Genomic DNA, 26195 nt, shown 5'->3' with positions numbered 1-26195 from the left:
TTCAGCACCCAATAAGCTAATTAATCTCTGTACGGTCAAGTGGGCGGTCCTTGACTCTCTGCTCTAGCACCTGACAATAGAGAGTCTTACTGCATGCAACACCGATTGCTCAGGGACGGTGCGGGCTGGAGAAAAAATTCCAACTGTGCCAGAATGAGCGAAGCCTCCGTCTAAGGAGTCTTAAAAGTGAATTAAAGGGGTTGTCCATATTACACAATTGCAGGTATCCCTGTAACTAGAGGGTCACAAGGTCTCTTAGTACCTTGTTATTGACCGCATCTAACCAAGACAATCTCCAGAAACTTTCTAGAAGTCCGGTGACAGCAAAGGGTTAAAGCTCATTGAAACTTCTCCAGGGTGTGTGTGCTGTGCCGCCCTCCGCTATGTGGGGTTAATGTGGAGGAAGGAGTGGCTGTGTACCTGTAAGGTCCTGAGGGGAGTCATCATGATGTCACTGTGATGTCAGCCAGCTTGTGCAACCTCAGGAGGAGGAGGAGGAGGAGAAGTCAGAGGAACTAGCAGATTAGCCGCAAGTCCTCCAGCTGCAGCAGCAGAACCCCCTGCCCAGCAGAGGAATACAGAGCTCCTTGTGTCCTGGAGGAGATCTACCCCAAAAAGTGACAGGTAGGTGCAATGTGTGACCTGCTGCAAATGTCCCTGTGGATTGGCATAGGCAGAGTGCTAGAGGAGGGGAAAGAGTTAAATGTGCATTATTTTACCTGCTATGGAGTGTGTCTAGTGATCCGTATACCTGTATATACTGCCCTGCAAAATCTCTCTGGCAGGCAATGGGTTAATCTTACTTATTTTTGCACAGGACGTTTGCCGTGTGATTCTCCGTGCAGGAATATGGAGTAACGGTGCATCAGGGGTTAACTATATAGTGTATGTTCTGCACCTGTAAAGGAAAGGGTTAAGACCGCCTTATATTTGGGTTATATGGGGAGAGGTTCTGCTTGTAGTTCTGACGCTGTCTTGTGCGCTTTCTTCGCCGGTTTCACTACCTCTGCTTGCTGTCATTGGAAGGATTAGGGTTTCCAGCTGAGGGTTTGTTACAATGTAGAAGCGCATCAGTAGTGTAAATGTCTCCGCCATGTTGTGTCTGTGTGTACGATGGTGTTCTTATTCATTGACATCAAGCAGAGGTCTTGTAGATGGTGCATCATGGAAATGCATAATGTTATTATAGGCAGAATGGGTTAATTAGAGGTGGGAAAGGGTTAAGCAGGCTTGGTGGTCATAGATTCATATGTAGCATCGCAGGCTGGCGGTATATATATATATACTGTACTTGGGGGTCATAGATTCATATTTAGAGTGGCAGGTGGTAAATACATACTGTACTTAGGGGTCATAGGTTCACACGTAGGGTGTTAGGCAGGCGGTATATACATACTTAGGGGTCATATTTTCAGTAACATATGAGGCAGGCAGTATATGTATAAGTTTGGGTGAGGCAGGCGGTATATTCTTACTTGGGGGTTATATATTTGTAGATAGAGTGTTAGGCAGGCGGTATATTCCTAATATACTGTTGGGATGAAGGAGGTAATATATGTGCCCTTAAAGGTCAATGGGTTAATCAAGCGGAATATTGTGTACCGGTTATTGTGTGCAGGTTATACACTATATACAGGTTATACACTATATACAGGCTATACGCTATATACTTCATGGGGTTCAGCAGGCAGTATGGAGATATAAGCAGGTAAACTATTTGTAGAGCAGTGTAACCCCCCCCCCCCCCCCCTGGGGATAAGCAGGCAGTATATGTGTGGAGGGGAAGGGGTTAAGCGGGCACCAGCGGTCGGGTTTATTATGTAGATCTGGCATCCCGGGCAGTACAGAGCGCTATAGTGCTGACTATTTATGTTTCTCCTCATTGCCTGCTCAGAGCTTCAAACATATCCCAATAATTCCCAGCAGACCCGTATACAAGCACGCAACGTGTCCGCACCAGCGGCAGCCAGGGGAGAATTTTCCACAGAGGTAGAAGATGTCTGCAAAACGAATATAGAGGAACTACACCTAGCAGAGGCGGGGGTGCCCACTGTGATCAATGGGTATAGGGAGGTGCCCACTGTGATCAATGGGTATAGGGAGGTGCCCACTGTGATATATGGGTATAGGCAGGGGGTGCCCACTGTGATATATGGGTATAGGGAGGTGCCCACTGTGATATATGGGTATAGGGAGGTGCCCACTGTGATATATGGGTATAGGGAGGTGCCCACTGTGCTCGATGGGTATAGGGAAGTGGAGGTGCCCACTGTGGTATATGGGTATTAAGAGGAGGGGAGGCGGAGGTGCCCACTGTGATCGATGGGTATAGGGAGGTGCCCACTGAAATATATGTGTATAGGGAGGTGCCCACTGTGATATATGGGTATTAGGAGGAGTGGAGGTGCCCACTGTAATATATGGGTATAGGGAGGTGCCCACTGTGATATATGGGTATTAGCAGGAGGTGAGGTGGAGGTGCCCACTGTGATCGATGGGTATAGGGAGGTGCCCACTGTGATCGATGGGTATAGGGAGGTGCCCACTGTGATCGATGGGTATAGGGAGGTGCCCACTGTGATACATGGGTATAGGGAGGTGGAGGTGCCCACTGTGATATATGGGTATTAAGAGGAGCGGAGGCGGAGGTGCCCGCTATGACACATGGGTATTAGGAGGTGGACGTGGGCCTCTGTTACAAATAGCCCTTGAGGTCTCTTGTCTCCAGTCCCTTGGATCTCGGATGATGGCTGCCCTCTGGCCACAGCTTTGGACTCCTTTCCATTAGGTCGCCATATTAAGTCAATGAACTCTTACATGTCCACAGAGGACGCTCTAGGGTTAAATACCGAGTGACCTCTGACTTCACTTGTTCTTTAGTTTGTTTTCTGTAAACACAGCAACCAAAAACACGGACGGCCCCTTGTAGACCTGGGCGTCCTGCTAATGTGAACAAGGCCCCAGGCGTCATCACTTCAGGTTGGGTTGAGTGTTGTACTTGGGCGACTCCATATGTGGGCCTGACCTAGAGCACGACCACGGACCTAAGTCACGCCATGAGCTATACGGCCCACAATGTGTACGGCCATGATGACAAGACGGTGTCGCCCGGCCCTGGCTCTATGGGACCTTGGTGGATTATCAGATTGTCATTGAAGTTTTGTGACATTTGCCTCCATTGTTTCCATTGTTCCTATGTCTTGTGTAGAACTCCTATACAACCTATTGTATTACAATGGCAACAGACTACAACCCCTGAGTAGTCTGATCCTGTAGTCATGTGCTACTCCATTTCCTCTACTCTCTCGTCTTGATCACTTAGCAGTAGTGGGTATACGGTACGTCTACAGGGTTGTATACAGATACATAGATCAGCATAGGAGCTGTATACCCAAAACGGTAGTGGATTTAATTTATTGTAATTGTAATGGAACAATAAAAAAAAAGTGGACACACCCTTTAAGATTTCGTGCGCCTTGCTTTAGGCCGGCTGGGTACCACAATGAAGCTGGGATAGGCCGCTCTACATTCCTTTGAAGTCAGCTTATCTCCACTTGTTAGGTCAAAGACAATCTAAAACAATCTGAACAATCTAAAGCATTCTGAATGTTCTAACAAAGCAGCGTCATAAACACAATGAGACAATAGTAATAGACAACCCCAGCCGCTAGTTCAGGGACCTTCTTTCGAAGAGTTTTACTCAGCTGCCCCTTTAAATGTATGGCCACACCCCCGATAGTAATCAAGTAGTCATAAAATTCCCCCCTACCCAACCTAGGGTCACCCACTTTTTAGTCACCTCCTATGACTTTCTCGGGGGTGTGTTGCAAAGGAACGGACCAATCGCTAGTGAACCATTATGGCCGTGGTGGAGTTGCCCTTTAAATAAAATGTTGGCACTCTAGGCATTGCAATAGGCAATTTGGCATGGCCTAAATGTAGGTCTGTAGGACCTTGGGCAAACCTTGTAAAGGGTGATCAAAAATAAGGCCAAAACAGTACCCAGATAACAGGTATAGGGTGCAGAAATAATACCGCCATACAGTGTCCAGGCAACCGTGCTCAGATAAAGCATTGATTTCCCAATATCGGAGACTTTTAGTTAATGTGACAAGTCTTTAAGATATTGGAAGGGTCTCTTAGATGGTGGAAGCCGCAGGGCGGTGTAGAATCGGCCCACCAGAGACTAACCAGAGGACCATAATGATGGTCCAGCAGAAAACAACCCAATTTAAAGGGTACTATGGTCTATTTCAATCCCAATCTTCTCACTCATCTCTAGTAACAGGGCTCAGATTGTGGTTTTAGTTTTTAGGACCCCTGTCTAAACAGCCCATGGATACGTTGATGATGTTCTGGATCCATGGATGATCTGAAGTATCTGGAGACTGATTAGACTTAGATGGTGTTCAGTAGTTGCCTTGTCCAGTCCTGGGGGATTTCATGGGGATAAAAGGTGATGATCCGCACGCCTGTACGTTAACCCTTCTCCTCTGCGTACTCATTATACGGACACCCAACACGAGCTCGTTACCTTCACTCGTCACATCCTTCCTGTTTCCCATGGCCTACTCTAATTCTAATTACCGGCTGTTAACAAGTCCGACCTGTTGACTTTTCTCACTGAATGGCCTAGATGTGGTCTGGTCGGCCTGGGCGTGGGCCGCAGCTCATTATAGATCCTCACGCTGATTTGGGTACAACAAATATGGCCACCATTGTAGACATTGTCTTCTCAGTATGGACATCCTTCCTGGCTTGAATAGTGGTGTATACATGTCAACCCTGACTGGTTTCGGGGACAGCTGGGTGGGGATCACTATAGGTACCATCGGGCTCACGCACATATTATTTGCGGTGTTTTTGTTTTTTTTTTGGGGGGGGGGGACAGAGTCCAGATATTAGTCTATAGTCACATACGTTGCATTTTGTCACGGTTTGGGACATAATCCAGAATCTGGGGCACGAAAGGGTTTGGGGTCCCATGCCGTTATATGGGGCAGATATAAAATAAAAAGTCAGTCTTCCCCCCTCATTGTAGAGTCGCTCCTCCCTTCTTTAAGGCGGCGTTTCCCCTTAAATAAAACAATATGTTTTCTATATATAGGTTTTAAGAGAAAAATAAAAAGTTATTGCTCCCTATTTTGGTTCCTTCTGACAGGGCAAGGCCAGCGCGGGCAATTGTCAGAGGCGTAAATGGCCATTGGGTGGGGTAAAGGTAAACTTAAAGGAACACCTGAGATAAAAGTTTTGCTTCCTAGGTAACCGATTGCAGTAAACACGACTTTGACAAAAGCCGCATTGTTAGACTTTCGCTTGGCCGGCCGGATCAATGGGTGCATAGTGGGCTCCCCTGTGTGTTTTACGTAAATGCCCCTTTGTAATGCTCCGCCTAATCTGGCCTCTAATCTTCTTACAATGTAATAAAATTGTTCAACAAAAATGATTGGTAAAAAATGGGGCGGGGCTTAAAGGGGAACTCCATCGATAATAAATTTTAAAACTTTTTGTGCAGAGTCCATTGGACTCTTTAATAAATAGTTCCTACAAAAACAGAGTGAGATAGCTGGAAGCCCAAACACGTTATGGTGGTCCTTAGTCAGCTGTAGACTGCCTGGGTGACCACCTGGACCTCTATGACAAATAGAGCGCAGACTTGTGTCTTGGGGGTGTGGCTTGTATTGAACTAAGCTGCAGTACCAGTTACAGCCATTAGGGTTGCACTGCTTTGGAAATCTCTGATAAACCCTTTAATTTTATATCTCATACTATGTAGGATTGAGTTGAACAGGTGATGACATCATTATAGGTGGTGTGTGATGTCACCAAGGGGGCGTGGCTAATATATAGTTTAGGAACTATGTACAATTTGCGCAGTTGGCTATAGTAGTGCATTGGCCACGTTCCCTCGGCACATGTTGGAGGTGACAATGCCTGCCGTTTCCCATGCGCCTATATTTCGGGAAGCTGTTACGTCTCCTCCCGAGTGGAGCTTCCTTGCACATTCCGCAGACGGCCGCTCCAGTACGTGACCCCTACAGCCGCTTCCTGAACAATGCAGGAAAACACTCAGCAACTCTCCGCACAAATCCCATAATTATTGTATTAGTGATCGTATGGGGGGACATAAGGGAAGTCACCGCGAATGACTCGACTTTAGATGGAAGAAGAGGAAGGGGCCCTGACGTAGTCCTTGATCCCTCCAAGCCACAAGGCCAGGGACAAGTGTCTTGGGTGGCCAAAACTTCTGGAGACTCAAAATTAACCCTAAAAAGTGGAGACAGGTTGTGTAAGGTGGTGGCACCCCATTCCTTGACCAAGACAGGTGACCTTCTCTGCAACGCTTGACCCAGAAGGCCCTAGTCTGCCACACGAGACCACCCATTCTAGAAACCCAACAGGGTCTCTCGTAAGGGTCCTCCATCCTGAAAAAATCCAAGTGACAGCCATGCCTAGCGAATACACATTGACACAAATATGCCATACTTTTTGCTTATAGTATTGTGCACTGCACCTATAAAGTGGGTTGACCAACCCCAAGTGATTTTTGGGTGCCCACCATATGACCACACCTGACCTTTAGATGACCTCCGCAGCCTGCGTACACCCAGGTCTAATAGGTGTAATAGTTCATTTGTATCTATATGATAACCATGGAATGTATGGTTGTCATGGCCCCGCCCATTTTAATAGCATGGCTTAAAGGAATTATCCATTTTAGAAATTTTTTTTTAATGCACTAGAATTGTCCTGATCAGACCCTGCTCTACAGCCCAAGTGGTAGCCTCCATCCCAATGAGTCGTTGGCTGAATTTAACCCCTTGATTTCCCCATGTCATGCTTCCTATAGGCTTAGTGGTCATGGTGTTGTTGTGCGAGTTCCTAGTTACAGATTTGTTGACTGACCTTAGTCATCGGCAGTCATGTGTTGCAGTCTCGGCCACGCGAACTGCTGTGGTTTTCCGCGGCCTTGGCACACCCTGAAGACATCTATTGTGCAGCTCCAGGGGCTTAAAGGGTTACTTTTTTTTCGTGAGCTAAGCGTGACTGCCAGATGGGGAGCAATATGTTTGCAATCATTGACGTGTAATACGGTAGATGTTGTGTGAACAGTCTGTTATCTTGATGGAAACGCAATTCGGCTGTTGAGGTGTGTTATCTTGTTGGGGACTACCGATAAGCCAGGGCCCCCACCATGTACCATTATACTGCTATGGCCACGTAAAAAGTGTTCCTAAGGGTTGACCCATCCCTGGCACCTCCCGTCACCCTTGAGGACGCTGTCCCGGCTAGAAGGAGTGGTTCCAATCAGTTCCAAATTGCTATTTACTATTTGACATTCCCGAAACAGTCAACAAAGACCAAGCTCCAATCTGGAGAGCATTAAAGGGGTTGTCCATAATCAAAAAAACATGGCCTTATTATTTCAAAAACAGCACCTGAACATGAGCTCAACTCCATTGAAGAAATTGCGGCTGAGCTGAAATACCACCTACAACCATTAGCTAAGGGTGGCGCTATTTTTAGAAGAAAGAAGCCATGTTTTTCTAATCTTGGACAACTCTTTGGAGGAGAACATCCATGGATGGTATTTTAAGATATATATCTTACCTTGTTCTCTTGTTCTTTATAGGAAATGGCTCTTCTCGGTGGTTTCTGTCCGTCTGGGACCATCTTGGCATCAACATGGCTTTTATGTATCTTCTCTAAAGTGGTCAAGGCTCAGACCTCACCTACGGGCTGCGGAGAAGGACTACTCTCAATCTACTATAATTTATGTGACTTGTCGGCAGCATGGGGGATTGTCCTACAGGCCATAACCAGTGCCGGCATCGTGTCTTCCTTCATCCTTACCATTGTCTTAATAGCTAGCACCCCCTTCATTCAGGACAAGAGGAAGAAGAGCATGCTGGGAACTCAAGTCTTTTTTCTCCTTGGCACCCTCGGACTATTTTGCCTTGTTTTTGACATGGTGGTCAAGCAGTACTTCTCCACGTGTGCCTCTCGAAGGTTCCTCTTTGGAGTCTTCTTTGCCATTTGCTTCTCCTGCTTGTGGGTCCATGCAGGGTATCTCAACTACTTGGTGAGGAGAAACACCGGGCCTAGCGGTTGGTTGATTTTTGGCATAGCCGTTGCCCTTTCACTGGTAGAGGTGATCATCAACACAGAATGGTTGATCATCACCATCGTACGGACCACTGGTACGGCAGGAGATCCTTGCGCTATTGCCAACGAGGACTTCGTCATGGCATTGATATACGTCATGTTCCTCATCCTTGCCGGATTTATGACCGCATGGCCGGCCTTGTGCGGACGCTATGGTCACTGGAAGAAGCATGCGGTCTTCATTCTACTCACCAATTTTCTATCCATTTGCATTTGGATCGTGTGGATTGTTATGTACGTCTACGGCAACAAGCAGGTTGGAACCCCGATCTATTGGGACGACCCAACGTTGGCCATCGCTCTGGTATCCAACGCCTGGGCATTTGTGTTCTTCTATATCATCCCCGAGATCTCTCAGTTGACCAAGCCAAGTCTAGAGCAGACATTCGAAGAAGAACTTTACCCTCCAAGAGGGGTTGGCTACGAGACCATCCTCAAGGAGCAATCCTCCCAGAGCATGTACGTGGAGAACAAAGCGTTTTCGATGGACGAGCCACAGGCTGGTAAGCACATATGGTGGTCGCAAGGTGTGTGGGACCTAATGGGTTCTCCACAACTCTTATTTTGATATGTCAGAAGTTTTTTGTGAGCACCCACAGGACCTAAGGCACCACTTGTGAAGCTAGGGTACTTCCACCACCTAGTGGATCTAAGGGTCTCCACCAGGCACCTTGTCTAGCCTTGTTCTACGTGTAGTGTATAAACTAAACCTTATGGCAGATCAGAAGAACCTTGTTGATTCCAAAAATTGAACGAGTGGAGATCCTCAACATGGTTTGATCCATTTTATTTAGGTCCCCAGTGCCTGCCCATGGGCTGCCACAGCATATGGACAGGAAGTGTTGTCATAGGGACACAGTAGCAGAACTAGAACATGGCACATTTCTCATATATTCATGTCTATATCAAATTTCCACCAAGCCATACTCATATCCGTTTTTTCTGTTGTCAGCCAAGCGCCCGGTATCGCCATACAGCGGCTACAACGGACAGATGAGGAGCAGCGTATACCAACCCACGGAGATGGCGTTAATGAATAAAAATACGGTAAGAGCCAAGTGCGAGCCAGGGGCTGCCTGCAAGCGCCTTCTCCCAGATAGCAGCTACACTGCGGCTATTCATAGTATACCGGGTACTCATCCAAAACAGACACGGCTTCTTAAAGTCACAGCGCAATTAAAGGGACTGTAACCTGAGTCATTCCTGACTTCTCACTGGCTCGTCTCCAAGAAGGTGGGATGGAAGCAGTGGTTGTGTCTGCAGCATCATGTGCACTGTGTCTATTGCGTGCCTTATTAAAGGGGTATGCTGGTTTCTAGGATTAAAGGGGTTGTGCATGATTAGAAGAAGTCAGCTGAGCTGCAGTACCGCGCACAACCTGTGGACAGGAGTGGTGCTGTTTGTAAAAGCAACTGCACAGGTCACAGATATAGCTTGTCCACATGCAATCTACTAGGGAGCCCTGCACAACTACTACCAACACCACCACAACTACTACAATATAGTGTCTAACCACAAGGTATCTCCTAAAGTTGTGGTTGGGCACTGTATTGTAGTAGTCGTGGTGGTGTTGGTAGCAGTTGAGCAGGGCTCCCTAGTAGATTGCATAGTTTAGGACCTAAACTATGGAGAAGGCTAAAGCTGGCCTAACTAACTTTCCTAAGTCCTCCATACACATGCATACTCGGCTCAGCCAAATGGTGCTTGTGTATTGAAGTGGGAGAGTGAAAACCAACAGAGATGGTCGGCAGCTGCCATAGAAAATAGCAGGTTGCCCCAATACACATCTATAGCAGGGGGCCGGGCATGTAGCCCTTTTCCAGTTCTCTTTTTGCTGGTACAGGAATTTGCTGATAATCTTCTAGCACATGACTTACACTTCTCCATTCCCTCTGCTACAGACAGAACTTCCATATGACATAATCATTCCCAGAGCCACTGCCAACAGTCACCCAGCTGCCAGCGGAACGTCCACACTAAGAGCCGAGGATGCGTATCCGGCACAGAATCGGCACAGTACAAATAATGGACAGGTACGAATCTAATTCAATGACTTTGAAACAACATGATATCAACTACTCACCCTGAGTTACATCCTGTATTATACTCCAGAGCTGCGCTCACTATTCTGCTGGTGCAGTCACTGTGTACATACATTACATTACTTATCCTGTATTATACTCCAGAGCTGCGCTCACTATTCTGCTGGTGCAGTCACTGTGTACATACATTACATTGCTTATCCTGTATTATACTCCAGAGCTGTGCTCACTATTCTGCTGGTGAAGTCACTGTGTACATACATTACATTACTTATCCTGTATTATGCTCCAGAGCTGCGCTCACTATTCTGCTGGTACAGTCACTGTGTACATACATTACATTACTTATCCTGTATTATACTCCAGAGCTGTACTCACTATTCTGCTGGTTCAGTCACTGTGTACATACATTACATTACTTATCCTGTATTATGCTCCAGAGCTGCACTCACTATTCTGCTGGTACAGTCACTGTGTACATACATTACATTACTTATCCTGTATTATACTCCAGAGCTGCACTCACTATTCTGCTGGTGCAGTCACTGTGTACATACATTACATTACTTATCCTGTACTGATCCTGAGTTACATCCTGTATTATACTCCAGAGCTACGCTCACTATTCTGCTGGTGCACTCACTGTGTACATACATTACATTACTTATCCTGTATTATACTCCAGAGCTGCACTCACTATTCTGCTGGTGCACTCACTGTGTACATACATTACATTACTTATCCTGTATTATACTCCAGAGCTGCACTCACTATTCTGCTGGTGCAGTCACTGTGTACATACATTACATTGCTTATCCTGTATTATACTCCAGAGCTGTGCTCACTATTCTGCTGGTGCACTCACTGTGTACATACATTACATTACTTATCCTGTATTATACTGCAGAGCTGCGCTCACTATTCTGCTGGTGCAGTCACTGTGTACATACATTACATTACTTATCCTGTATTATACCCCAGAGCTGCGCTCACTATTCTGCTGGTGCACTCACTGTGTACATACATTACATTACTTATCCTGTATTATACCCCAGAGCTGCGCTCACTATTCTGCTGGTGCACTCACTGTGTACATACATTACATTACTTATCCTGTATTATACTCCAGAGCTGCACTCACTATTCTGCTGGTGCAGTCACTGTGTACATACATTACATTACTTATCCTGTATTATACTGCAGAGCTGCGCTCACTATTCTGCTGGTACAGTCACTGTGCACATACATTACATTACTTATCCTGTATTATACTCCAGAGCTGCGCTCACTATTCTGCTGGTACAGTCACTGTGCACATACATTACATTACTTATCCTGTATTATACTCCAGAGCTGCGCTCACTATTCTACCGGTACAGTCACTGTGTACATACATTACATTACTTATCCTGTATTATACTCCAGAGCTGTGCTCACTATTCTGCTGATACAACTTAATGTTGTATTTTTGTTTCTATTCCAGGCGAACTCTTCCCCGTACAGTCAGTGGTGACGTCCATTTTCTGCAGTTACCAGCGCCGGACACACTCCTCGCCTTCAGAAACCATCCAGTATAGTTGACTAAAGAAGTGTCTTGTCATTGACGGATTGGGGGATGGGAGGGTTAAAGGTCATTACAAGGTCAAATTTATCAACGACAGGTTAACGTGGCGTTACATAACACAACCACGTGCGGTTTAATGCTTTATTTGCACAATCCTTTTGGACGTTCACCATGAAGGCGGCCATTTTGTGCTCAGGTCTCAATGATGTCACTAGTGTCCTAGTGTATTGACAGGCCACATTCTCACTGCAACAAAATGGCGGCTTCTATGCCAAGCTCTGCAGGTACTTTCTAAGTGAATCGTATAATGTAGTGGTTTCCAACTTGGGGTAAAACTACAACTCTCAGCATGCTGTGACAACCTGTGGCTGGGGGTTGGAGGCAAAGTACTTGGGCCGGGTCCATGTGGGTAATGGTAGAGAAAAACACAACTACTGTGAAAGCAGAAACTCCCAACATCTCACTACTGTGTCCCAGTGATGTATTATACCGCCATATATGCCCCCAGAGATATACTGTACAACCATATGTATGCCCACAGAAGTATAGTGTGCCGCCAGATGTACCCCCAAATTTTCGTGTGCCACGTGCAGTATATGCCTCCAGAGTAGGGTTGAGGGATCGGGAAAGATCAGATCCCGATCAGCGATCGAACAAATTTCACGATCGGAATCGGCTGGAAAATTATCGAAATTCGGATTTTGAAATCTCAAGATCGACTCATCCCTACGGCATATATAATATACAATTAGGGTTGAGCGATCGGGATCGGGAAAGATCGGATCCCGATCGGCGATCGAGCAAATTTCACGATCGGGATTGGCTGGAAAATGATCGGAAATCGGATTTTAAAATCGATCCTGAAATCTCAAGATCGGCTCAACCCTACTCCAGAGATATACTGTGCTGTGATATGTTCCTCAAGAGATATACTAAGCTACAGTATATGCCTCCAGAGATATACTGTGCCGCCATACACGCGGCAAGAGATATGCAGTATACATCCCCATAGATATACTGTGCCGCCATATATCCCCCCCGAGTTAATCTGCTGCTATACGTTCCCCTCTTCTTCAACTCCGGGTGCTACTGTGTCAGTGTTTGGACCTTTGTGCGGCGCCGCCTGGAGGTGAAAAGAGGTACTGGCCGTGGCCTACGTGGTCAAACCCAAAAGGCGGTGGCGTGCACCAACCCTCTGAAGACCACTCCGTTATGTCTCTGCTGGGAGTTGTAGTCCCATAACAGGTTGTAGACCACTGACACAAAGTGATAGGCCTTATGTACTGACTGCTAGAGGTCTGATTGCCCATACCAACCAATCAGAGTCCAGCTTTCATTTTCTACTCTGCACTGCAAAATAGTGGTCACTGATCGGTTGCTACGAGCAAAAAGAAGACTTTTCCTGACCGGCCTTTTTTCCTCCATGAGGCCTATTAGTCTCTTTAGCCCTGTGGCAATAATGTCTGCTGCCGTACTGCTCCTGACTATATACTACACACATATATACCAGTGCCTTGAAGACACCCGATATGCTCTTAGACAGTCTGTGTATTTCACCGCTTGATAACGGAGCAGTCATGGGGGGGGGGGGGAGACTCCATATTTTTCTGTATATTTTATTGACGTGAGATTCTGTATAGAGAGTGTTATTTTTACACTTTGTTTTTGCGTATGAAAGTGACGAGCGATTGGATGCTGGTGTGAGTGATTCCGCTATGGGGACGATCACGTGGTGCTCGGTCACCGCGCATGCGCCGGTTCCTAGAAGAGCGAATATGTTCTATTTAAATCACCCAAGAAAAAAAAAAATCCTCTATCTCTTGGCTTCATAGCTGAATTTATGTTTCCGGTTAAAAATATATATATATTAAAAAAAAAAAAGTGAATATTTAAATTAAATTTTTTGGTTATATTGTAATTATTTGTGAATAAATTGAAATAAAACTGTACATTTCATGGCTGGATTGTAGTTTGTTATCGTGTTTCCTTCCTAAAAATCCCTTTAGGTACGCCCCCCTATAGCTAGTATTATGAAGGGTATTATGTAATTTTTACCCTGGCCACTAAGCCTAATAATAGCCTGATAATTGCCAAATTTGTAGGGGTTTTCTTTGCAGCAGTCAGCTGATTTACATAGCAGACAGTATTACAATAGAAGATAACACCTCTATAGATAACACCACTGAGCCATCATTACAGACAATAGATATCTTCATCCCTGGCGGGGTGTGAATACTTTCACAACACACAACCTAAGGTCATTCATTTTCCTAATCTCTCATTCCCCCTGCTCTTAGAGTACCATAAGAGGCGCAGTAAAGCAGCTGTAGAGTGACCCCTGGCCCCTCACCGTGGGGGCCCCACATCAGCCTGCCATATTGGATCTTGATAGAGGCAATGGAAATCATTAAAGGGTTAACACCAAAGCTAAGCAAACCAGTTCAGAACAAATCGGATTTGTCACAAAAATTTTGGACTCGTCCCTTACCCGAAATATATAGGGTTCATCACCCACGAATCTCTGTTGTATTCTGGGATCTTCAGACCATGGAGTATAAGGAGGAGGTGCGGAAACCTATTAGACACATTCACGTCTCCTTACCCCTCCTGGGCTCGCTCAGCTTCCCCTTCTGGCCTCTTGGGTGACGTCAGAACCCCCTGAGGACCATTGAGGCCTAGCCACGTGGGGTGCGCCAAACTTATAATGCTTGTGATTCCCGGGAAGCAAGATGAACCTCTCAAATATTGACCAAACAAATTTTACTTGGTTTCCCTATCTCTATGTATCACACCTGAGTTAGAAAAACATGGCTGCTATTATCCAAAAAAAACAGCGCCACTACTGTATACAGGTTGTTTCCGGTACTGCAGCTCGGAACCAATGACTTCAGCTGCAATGCCAGGACAGGAGAAGAAAGCAGCCATGTTTTTGTAACCTTGGACAAACCCTTTACCTGGTGAAGATTTACTTTGCAAAAACAATGTCGATGACGAACACAAGAAGCAGAATTTTCCACTGACGCCAAATAATCCAACTCAAACATCCCAGTCACACAACACGGGGCAGTTTTCCTATTTGCAAATACTCTTCTGTGTGTTTTCAATGAAGCAAATTATTTGTTCTTCCCCGGTCTCGGCCATAAATCCTCGGGGCGAGCCGTGATCAATAGTCACTTACAGGACGGCCATGTCATCACTTGCCAAAGTTTTTCCTCAAATCTGCAAAGATGGCGGTCACTGTCCATAAATGATGTGATGGTTCTCATGGAATAGAAGTCTTCACTGGTCACATCCAGAGGCTGAAAACCCATCGAAATTGTGTCTAGCCCTGGAACAGCTGAAGATCTGTGTATCGGTTGGAGGTCGGTAGAGGCATCTACACTTAACTAGAAGACAATCGGAGCACACTCCGGTGACATCCAAGATTCACTCTTTTATATAGGGTGTTTCATCCCCGTTCCGATATCATGGAGCAGGACAGGACCTGCTAGATAGTTACAGAACAGAGCACCAGAGCCACGCATGGCCTTAGGGAACTGTATATACTATGTGACTGATTACTTGTAGTAAGCAAACTCTTTTACCTTACGGCCTACCCATTTATATAGAACAAGACCCTAACCCATGACCTTCCACAAGTGATGCGTATCTAAACTCAATCCAGACCCCCTAAAAACATATAGACCCCAAACCAATTCTCCAAATTAATACATATACGAGATCAAACTCCCTAATATAATACAGACACAAATACACCCTAAATAAATATGGACCCCAGACCAAAACGTCTGGATTAGTAATAACTCCAGACCCCCTAAACTAATACAGACCCCAGACCAGACCTCTAAACTAATACAGACCCCAGACCAGACCCCTAAACTAATACAGACCCCAGACCAGACCCCTAAACTAATACAGACCCCAGACCAGACCCCTAAACTAATACAGACCCCAGACCAGACCCCTAAACTAATACAGACCCCAGACCAGACCCCTAAACTAATACAGAACCCGGACCAGACCCCTAAACTAATACAGACCCCAGACCAGACCTCTAAACTAATACAGAACCCGGACCAGACCCCTAAACTAATACAGACCCCAGACCAGACCCCTAAACTAATACAGACCCCAGACCAGACCTCTAAACTAATACAGACCCCAGACCAGACCTCTAAACTAATACAGACCCCAGACCAAACCCCTAAACTAATACAGACCCCAGACCAGACCTCTAAACTAATACAGACCCCAGACCAGACCCCTAAACTAATACAGACCCCAGACCAGACACCTAAACTAATACAGACCCCAGACCAGACCCCTAAACTAATACAGACCCCAGACCAGACACCTAAACTAATACAGACCCCAGACCAGACCTCTAAACTAATACAGACCTCAGACAAGACCTCTAAACTAATACAGACCTCAGACAAGACCCCTAAACTAATACTGACCCCAGACCAGACCCCTAAACTAATACAGACCCCAGACCAGACCCCTAAACTAATACAGAACCCGGACCAGACCCCTAAACTAATACAGACCCCAGACCAGACCCCTAAACTAATACTGACCCCAGACCAGACCCCTAAACTAATACAGACCCCAGACCAGACCCCTAAACTAATACAGACCCCTAAACTAATACAGACCCCAGACCAGACCCCTGTTCAGACTGTGTAGATATTCACCTCTCCTTGTTCCTGCCGCTCACAATCCTCTGTACCCCTGAGACCGCAGGCTCCTGGAGAGGTGAGTATTTTGGGAGCTCCCCCAGCACCAGAGAGATTTGCTCTGGGAAAATGGACAAATATGGAATTGCAATATAAATAATTCCCTTATAACAGCTCACTGGAGAATTCCTCATCAGAGAATTCCCTAATATATAAAGTGGCCTCGGAGTGTCACCTTAATATTTACCTAAGTAATAAACAGAAGGAATGCTACTGTATGGAGGAAGGAACGTGTCTGTGCAAGGAGGGGGAAGAGCCCAGGAGAGATATGGCAGGACTTCAGAGGAGATGGTTGTGTTTTAGTGAGTAATTTCGGTTTATGGGTTATTAAGAGGCTACAGTTGTAAAAATAGGCCAAAGAAGGAAGTGCTCGGCCTGGGGGGTTGGGGGCGGGGGGTGAGGGGCTGCGACTCGGCAACCTGTACAATGAAGAATCTGTTTTAAGACTTAAAGAGCCTGAAGCTCGGGGGCCTCTCTGCAAAAAATATACCTGGTCCCTGCATGTTACCTCCGGCGACTTTATGTGGCCCCATATAGATGCCCCTTATGTCCCTCTATATAGGACCTACATAGTGTGGAAGTTGTAAGCAGGTCTTCTCTAGCAGGGGCAATATGGCCATGTCTATGTGATGGCATCTATAGTCTTGGCTCTTCCATATGATCGGTCAAGTCTGTGTATTCTGTCCAGACATTCGGTAAAGGAGAACTAAACCGAATTTTTTGCATAGAGGGAAATAAAGTTCAGTTCTATTATGGAGTGTTTACAATGGCGGGCGTCGCTGTGATACCATTATGTGACATCGGTAAGTATGAAAATATAAGGATAAAGCGTTCCATGGTGCAGGTGCAGCACAAGAGAAGTCTGGAGACTGGAATAGGAGGGAGGACGGCAGGGAGAGCTCAGTGACTATAGACAGGGTGGGATACAGAGACGGAGCAAGCTGCAACTTTAAGGAGAGCTGGTAGATGAGTTACAGAACTTCATGTTTAATTCTCGAAGGAATGGACAACCAATGTAATGATTGACAGAGCGGCTACTATATCCGAAATGTGGTGTAACAGAGGGAGACGACTCCATAGATGTATGTGCGACCAGCAAATCCCAGCATAACCTGGGGCAGAATCCTCTCCTACCTGATCCCTACAAGGTCTGACATGTCTGCGCTGGTCACCTGAGGAATGCGAGGCTGGAATCATAAAGCTGAGACATCTAGAAGAAGATATCTGAATTATCTGTAAACCTATGGATACGATGCCGTGTATATATAATGTCCATATAGCACAGGGTCAGATGATGTATGTGCATTATACACTGCCATTGTCCAAGGTCCAAATCATAATAAGATCCCAAGAAAGGTTAAAAAGTTTTCAGTCTGTCATTAACAATAATCATTTACTAGAGACCCGAGCACATAGGGCGGTATACTACAATAGTGCGACATGAATGCAGTGAGGAATTTGTGCAATATCTAACATTTATAATATACCTCACAACTTTTGAAGAACCAAAAGAAGGACAAAATGTGTGGCACGCGTAGCGCGCCGCGGCAAATGTAGCCCCGCCCACTTTTGTGTTGACTTCGCCCACTCATTAAATTTTCATGTGCCTGCACACAGTATAATCCTCCTACAGTCACCTGTAAATTATATGTCCCCCCTCCATCTCTGCCCCCAGATTCTTTCCCCCCCATCTCTGCCCCCAGATTCATGTCCCCTCCATCTCTGCCTCCAGTTTCTTTCCCCCCCCATCTCTTCCCCCAGATTCATGTCCCTCCATCTCTGTTCCCAGATTCATGTCCCCCATCTCTGCCCCCAGATTCATGTCCCCCATCTCTGCCCCCAGTTTCACGTCCCCCCATCTCTGCCCCCAGATTCATGTCCCCCCATCTCTGCCCCCAGTTTCATGTCCCCCATCTCTGCCCCCAGTTTCATGTCCCTCCATCTCTGCCCCCAGATTCATGTCTCCACATCTCTGCCCCCAGATTCATGTCCCCTCCATCTCTGCCGCCAGATTCATGTCCCCCATCTCTGCCCCCAGTTTCATGTCCCTCCATCTCTGCCCCCAGATTCATGTCTCCACATCTCTGCCCCCAGATTCATGTTCCCCCATCTCTGCTCCCAGATTCATGTCCCTCCATCTCTGTCCCCAGTTTCATGTCCCCTCCATCTCTGTCCCCAGATTCATGTCCCCCATCTCTCCCCCAGATTCATGTCCCCTTCATCTCTGCCCCCAGATTCATGTCTCCACATCTCTGCCCCCAGTTTCATGTCCCTCCATCTCTGTCCCCAGTTTCATGTCCCCTCCATCTCTGTCCCCAGATTCATGTTCCCCATCTCTTCCCCCAGATTCTTGTCCCCCATCTCTGCCCCCAGTTTCATGTCCCTCCATCTCTGCCCCCAGATTCATGTCCCCACCATCTCTGCCCCCCAGATTCATGTCTCCACATCTCTGCCCCCAGATTCATGTCCCCTCCATCTCTGCCCCCAGATTCATGTCCCTCCATCTCTGTCCCCAGTTTCATGTCCCCTCCATCTCTGTCCCCAGATTCATGTCCCCCATCTCTGCCCCCATATTCTTGTCCCCCATCTCTGCCCCCAGTTTCATGTCCCTCCATCTCTGCCCCCAGATTCATGTCCCCACCATCTCTGCCCCCCAGATTCATGTCTCCACATCTCTGCCCCCAGATTCATGTCCCCTCCATCTCTGCCCCCAGATTTATGTCCCCTCCATCTCTGCCCCCAGATTCATGTCCTCTCCATCTCTGCCCCCAGATTCATGTCCTCTCCATCTCTGCCCCCAGATTCATGTCCCCTCCATCTCTGCCCCCAGATCCATGTCCCCCCATCTCTGCCCCCAGATTCCTGTCCCTCCATCTCTGCCCCCAGATTCATGTCCCCTCCATCTCTGCCCCCAGATTCATGTCCCTCCATCTCTGCCCCCAGATTCATGTCCCCACATCTCTGCCCCCAATGTCATGCCGTCCTCTCCTTCATCTGCCCCCAGTTTCACGTTCCACCTCAGTGTACACATTAAACTTACCTTCTCCTTGCTCCCCCGCCGCTCTCTCTCTCCCGCAGACAGTTATAGGCACGATGTGACGTCATCACATCGCGTCTACACAGCCAGTAGGCGGCGTGCAGCGGTGAAGCAAGGAGCTGACCTGTGACAGCTCCTTGCTTTAGCCGCGAATGTGTTCAACTCAGATCTGCGTCCTCTGGACGCAGATCTGAGTTGAAATCGGGACATACCTCCCTCCAACCGGGAACGCGGGACACATCACTGAAATCGTGAATGTCCCGTGGAAATCGGGACGGTTGGGAGGTATGTTATAATACTACTCCAATGTCCAAGAATATAACTACTATATACTGTATCCTATGGAAGGGACTGCGTCACCAATGATCATTCTTTTGCTGAAACTGTATATTATGGGGAACTTTGCACATCAGGACCACGCCTGGTGATAAGGCCTCATCTACATATTTATCAGTATACTGTTCTCCGGGGTATCTGGGTATATACAACACTATCTAATAATTCCAGATAATACTAGCTTTCCAGTATTTACCTAGTAATTGATAAGACCTTGTCAGAATACCAAGAACAGCAGCTGCACATCTACTATACAGTCTCTCACATTATACTGTAGATGATACGAGGTCCTCCGATCTCCAGGAGTCAGGAGATGTCCCAACATATGGGCTACTCTCACACTTATATAGTGTCTGCAAAGCTGGAGGAATAAATCAATATAGGATGATGTTTAGAGGTTTACATATATTGTGACCAAGGGGCAGGCATAGCAGGCAGCCGCCTAGGGTGTTGTGGGGACATCGATAGGACTCATCTAAGCATTACGTTGGTCCTACGCAGTAAATATTTGTCAGCCAAACCAACCAAAGGGGTCAGGGTCATAGGGCTATCTAATTTGTACAGTATGTTTGGAAGTGTTGGGGAAAATGGGTTGGGCATGTTGGATTGCAGCGTGTCTAATCCTTTTGTGATATACAATAGGTTATGGACCCCCTGTGTCACTTAAGTGCTTTGGGTTACTCCTAAAGGTGTTGTCTAAGCAGTCCTCTCGTTTTCTTCCTTTTGAGGCATCAGTCAAGAGAGTAGTCAGGTACAGGCTGAGGTCAGGGTTGGTGGAGTAGAGTTCATAGTTGGTGGTCTTGGAAACAGATCAGGCAACACAGGTTGGAGCTCACTGACCGTATAAAACAAAGCAAGGAATCAAGCAGAAGAGTAGTCAATTACAGGTCAAGGTCAGGGCTGGCAGAGTATGTTCATAGACAATGGTCCAGGTCAGGGAGCAAGGGTTTGGAGTGGTTGATCAAGCTGGGTTAAGGCAGAAACAGAGTGAGGTAACAAGCTGGGGTCAAATACAGATAGTCAGACAGAACTCTAGTAAAGCACACCTTGGCTGAAATTAGCAGGCTAGGAACCTATTTTGTTAAGGCCCCGTTTTGTGGGGGAACTTGCCTGAACAGGGACCAAAGAGAATTGGATGGGGACACAACTCTGATGTGCTCAAGACATAGCAAGGAATCAGGCTAAAGAGTAGTCAGGTACCAGCCAAGGTCAGGGCTGGTTGAGTATGTTCACAGTCAGTGTTCCAGGTCAGGCAGCAGAGGTCTTGATGAAGTCGGGTCGCACCTTGTTGTAAGACCAGCCTTGATAAATCTACGCTGATACGTCACAAAATAATATTCAGTGGCACAAAACTAACTTTTGGAATCGCAAATATTGCTCTGTAAACACGAGTACTTTCTGTGCACACAATTGCTGTATTGTTGCGTACAGAGAAGGTATTGTGTGACATATTTTTCCCGTATTTTGTGTTTACCCAATGCATCCTTAGCACCAGCGAGTCCTCAGCGTGGAAGGCGGTGGAAAATATTGTCGGATAATTTTTCTTGAGGTGTCAACCGTGTGGTATGAGAGATGAGGCAAACAGAGATAAGAGCTCAGAGGTTCAGATAGAGGCAGAGAGATAAGAGGCAGCCATGAGCCCGGCCATGTACTGAGCCGGGATGAGCTAGAGGTCACCGACAAGGAGAAAGCAAAGGTCAGGAGTTGGATGAGGACACAGAAGCCATGTGAGTGTATGAACCGCACCTACATGATAAGAGGATATTTATGACTAATACAAACCTTAGACAGTTCACATCTGCATCACGTCCTGCTTTGCCACAGTGCCAGATCTAGTACACGACTGAGACGTATTCATGGCATGTTCAGATGGCGGAAATTGGAATTAGAGACGGCCTCATAGCCAGAGGTGTAGCTTAAAACTCCTAGGCCCGAGGCAAAATCGGTGATGTGCCATTTAGAAGAGTGTCATGCTTTTGGGGCCCCCATTAGGTTCTGGGGCCTAGTAGAGACCGCTACTACTGCACCCACTATAGCTATGCCCCTGCTTAGGGCTCAAGATCCTCTCCAAAAACTGAAGCCAAGGCCTGTCTTATCGATCATGTGACCTTGCGCTGCAGTTGACTCTGTAAATGGAAAAAAATAAAAAGTTATGGGATTTGGAAAGCGGGAGTCAAAAACAAAGATGGCCTGTGGCAAGAAGGGGTTAACAGCGGGCTTACAATCTGCACCACAGATCAATTTCTGGATTTTTCCATAATGACTCTGCACTTTCTCCATCTCTGTCTAAAGTTGAGTTTCTGTTTGTTTCCATCTAAAAATCCTTAACAATGAATAATTTCCAGCCCGTTGTGTAAAGCCAAGCCCTTAAAAACCACACCCTGTGTAAATTTCGTGAAAATGTAAGCACTTGTCTCAACATGATCACATGATCGAGGAAGCTGTGGCAGATGACACGTTTCCCTGCAGTGGCCACTACAGGAGAAGTGTGGTATTACAAGAGGTCATTGTAATCCAATGGCCGCCATGGTTGGGCACAGTCCTCCAGAGCAGGAATAACTTGGAACCTACTACAACGACATCCATGGGCCGTCTATGATATCATTCTGCTTGTTTACTTCTTCTCATTGCCCCCCCTTAGGATATTTTCAGTGCTGGGCTGTAGTCCAGGCTCATCCACCGTATCCGAATTAACCACCGTGCCCACATTTGTCCCCCACCCCATTGAATTTATGGGTTTTATTAATATCACAGGGCAAACAGAGGAGTAAACACACGAAGGCTCTGAGATCTATCCCCCAGACGTCGTCCTTTCCTGTTCCTCCACTTCAGTTTCACACATACGTATACAAACATCCTGAAATATATCGCCCCTATATAAATTATTCAGCTCCTCGGCTGACCTCTCCATCCGTGGCAAAACAAATAAGACTTCCTCCTCCTGAACGGGGGAAGTGTTTTTGAGAACAGCTTCTCGTTGCTGATTCTCCCTAAATAAAACCCCTTTCACAGTCTGAGCATCAGGTTGACGCTTAGCAAGTCCGGCTCCACTTCGTCCTTTAAAGTGGCCCCTTCACCACCTCCCCAGGCTCCAATTCTTTGCACCCTCTATTAGGCGTCGCTTCACTGATTTCGACGCAGTTGGAATTTTTTCTGTAGCCCACACCATTCCTGAGCAATCTATGTTGTTAGTTTCAGCACCCAATATGCTAATTTGCCTCTCTACTGTCAGATGGGCAGTCCTAGGCGGGATCATATAGTCTGAGACCGCCCACCTGTCAGTCTAATTAGCGTATTGGGTGCTGAAACTAACAAAAATGATTGCTCAGGAACGGTGTGGGCTAGAGAAAAAATTCCAACGGCGTCAGAATCAGTGCAGCGGCAATTATTGAAAGATGTAAAGCATTGGAGGTAACGAAGGTGGTGAAAGGTCCTCCTTAAGATGTTCTCATAGGAGTGTCAGAAGCTGAGCTATGCGATGTTGTTTGCTGGGATTTTAACACATGGGCGAACCGCTCAAGATTTGATTCCCTTTGGGTGGCTCAGGTTCCTGATTCGTTTCGGGATGAAGGTTGGGAAAACTCGGAAGTGACATTATTATATTCTTGGGTCTCTTTAGATCCCAGCATCCTATATTTTCTAAGGTCTCTCTTCTCTTACCAGAACATGTCTCATTGCAGGATTACAGCCTGATGGTTGGAAGCCAAGAGGTGACCCCAGGATCTGGCAGAGAATCTGAAGGGAAACCTGATCAGTGTGGGCAGCGGGCCATGGCGGCTGGCGGCCCCAGTCACAGAAATCTAACACATTGTCAGGATGAAAGGATCTCGGCCAGAATGGATACACAAGGGGATTGAGGATAAAAGTCTACAGCGCCCAGTGAAGGGGTGAATGACGCAGAGAGGAAGCTGGCGCATGGAGGGAAAAAATATACAAAAATACTATGAAAAGGGTGAATATTCATATTCTAGGAGACGCAGCTGGGGATAGGGGTGAGAGGTGGCCAGAGCTCAGAGAAGGGTATCAGGCAAGGAGATAAAGGCACATATTATGGCAGTCACGGTTATGGGGACTATGTGGCGGTCAGTGTTATACTGGCCCTATTGCTGCTCATTATCTTTCTGTGATTGCTTCTGTTATGGGGGCACTATGGCAGACAGCAGTCCATAAGCTTCATGGTCGCTTTGCTTGTTTGGTCTGCTATGGGGGCACTGTGGCAGTCAGCGGTACATAAGCTTCATTGTTGCTTTACTTGTTTGGTCTGCTATAGGGGCACTGTGGCAGTCAGTGGTACATAAGCTTCATTGTTGCTTTACTTGTTTGGTCTGCTATGGGGGCACTGTGGCAGTCAGCGGTACATAAGCTTCATTGTTGCTTTACTTGTTTGGTCTGCTATAGGGGCACTGTGGCAGTCAGCGGTACATAAGCTTCATTGTTGCTTTACTTGTTTGGTCTGCTATAGGGGCACTGTGGCAGACAGCAGTGCATAAGCTTCATTGTTGCTTTACTTGCTTGGTCTGCTATGGGGGCACTGTGGCAGTCAGCAGTACCTAAGCTTCATGGTCGCTTTACTTGTTTGGTCTGTTATGGGGGCACTATAGCAGACAGCGGTACCTAAGCTTCATGGTTGCTTTACTTGTTTGGTGTGCTATGGGGGCACTGTGGCAGTCAGTGGTACCTACACTTCATGGTTGCTTTGCTTGTTTGGTCTGCTATGGGGGCACTGTGGCAGTCAGTGGTACCTAAACTTCATGGTTGCTTTGCTTGTTTGGTGTGTTATGGAGGCACTGTGGCAGTCAGTGGTACCTAAACTTCATGGTTGCTTTGCTTGTTTGGTCTGCTATGGGGGCACTGTGGCAGTCAGCGGTACCTTAGCTTCATGGATGCTATGGGGGCACTGTGGTGGCCAGGCTGATACCAGTTCTACTGACATAGTAATAGTGCTCACAGCTGCAAGGGGGCCCAGATGATAGAGGGGCCTGCAGAAAACCTTCAACAGACACTTGGGCTTTCTGATTTACTTTGCTGGCTAACAGTTTGTACATCGTAAATGTATTCCCTCTGCCCTCTTGTGCACTGGAGTGAGAAGATTTATCATACACAGCCTTCCACTGTCAGAAAGGAGAATATTCACTCTTTATTAGCAAAAGTAGGAGTTATCAGCAGCATATAGTCAAGGGGGGAGGCTGTGGCAGAAAAGGGGACATGACTATTCTGTGGGGTGCACTGACAGGGGGTGGGAATGATGGGGAGCGTGTATGTACAGACATGCTGAGGAGAAGTCTTCATGGTGGTCCGGGCCAGATAGAGAAGGAAAGGGGAATGTAAATGCTGCTAAAACATACAGATGGGATGAGACGGGCGGTTGTGAGATAGATTTACAGGGGATTTTCTGTTTTTGTGGGGCACGGCCTTCGTTTTTCGTTCTTCTCGCAGTTGTCAGCACCCCCCCAGTAGATTTGTCCTTGACGCTTGGGAGGAGGAAGGAAAGGTCATTGATTTTTGCATTGTATTACAGAACAAAGCTTAGTAAGCTAGAATTTAACTCCGCGGTATCATCCAGCAGAGATTCAGCCTCAGATCTCTGCTGCCGGAGCGTCTTCAATTCCTAATATTCCTTATCGGCATCTTACACTATAAAAAGATTTGGTTACCAAGACAGTCGTGGCCTTAAAGGGGCTCTAAGGAGATTATTAAAGTGGCACTCCACCAATGGAATAGAACTCCAAGTGGTCTTCAAGGCTCAGGACCTTGCAGTTGTCGTCAGCCATTGTGGTAGCTATGGAGAGATAGGTTTGGTCACCGCCATGTATACGTAGACACCTGCACTTTGCCCTTCACGCTCTATACACATAATCATCCCTTGTCATTGGATTAGTAGACAAGGCAAAGACTCTCGTACACAGAGTGTGAACAGTCACATAACAGCCTGCACGTACCTTTGGGGTGAGGAATCCGTCTATTTAATGAAGGTGGCAAATACCGTAAGAAGAGCGCGGTAATAGGGAGAAACTTGTCTCAGGCCGAAACCAAACTGCAGCTTCACTTTCAGCCGTGGGTTTGCGACCTTACGTTGAAAACAATCAAAAGCCAATTCTGGCCAAAATTTGGAGCCGATTTTGAGGCCGAACCCATCTCAAAATAAGCTGCAAATCCGTCCGTGTTAGGGCGGGTTCCCACCTGCGCTCGCTTTCGGGTTTCCGTCTTCTGCCGAGTGAAACTGGACAAGAACTGGAAACCCGGTGTTCAGTTTTCAGTCGCAGTCACTTGAATGTGTTTGCAAAGTGACCACCGTGAGCGTCTTCTGCCTC

General features: G+C 46.7%; 1 protein-coding gene across 1 annotated transcript; it reads left to right on the top strand.

Moving 5' to 3' along the window:
* The first annotated feature begins 570 nt into the window (after positions 1-570).
* Positions 571-13718, top strand: GPRC5C (G protein-coupled receptor class C group 5 member C). Its single transcript, XM_075279328.1, has 5 exons — positions 571-624; positions 7634-8669; positions 9119-9213; positions 10068-10199; positions 11692-13718. Exons 2-5 carry the CDS (start codon positions 7637-7639, stop codon positions 11719-11721), a joined length of 1290 nt encoding a protein of 429 aa, XP_075135429.1. The 5' UTR covers positions 571-624; positions 7634-7636; the 3' UTR covers positions 11722-13718.
* The last annotated feature ends 12477 nt before the right edge of the window (positions 13719-26195 follow it).

Source organism: Leptodactylus fuscus, chromosome 6, assembly GCF_031893055.1.
Source record: "Leptodactylus fuscus isolate aLepFus1 chromosome 6, aLepFus1.hap2, whole genome shotgun sequence".
Lineage (NCBI taxonomy): Eukaryota > Metazoa > Chordata > Amphibia > Anura > Leptodactylidae > Leptodactylus > Leptodactylus fuscus.
This window is presented reverse-complemented; position numbering and strand designations above follow the sequence as displayed.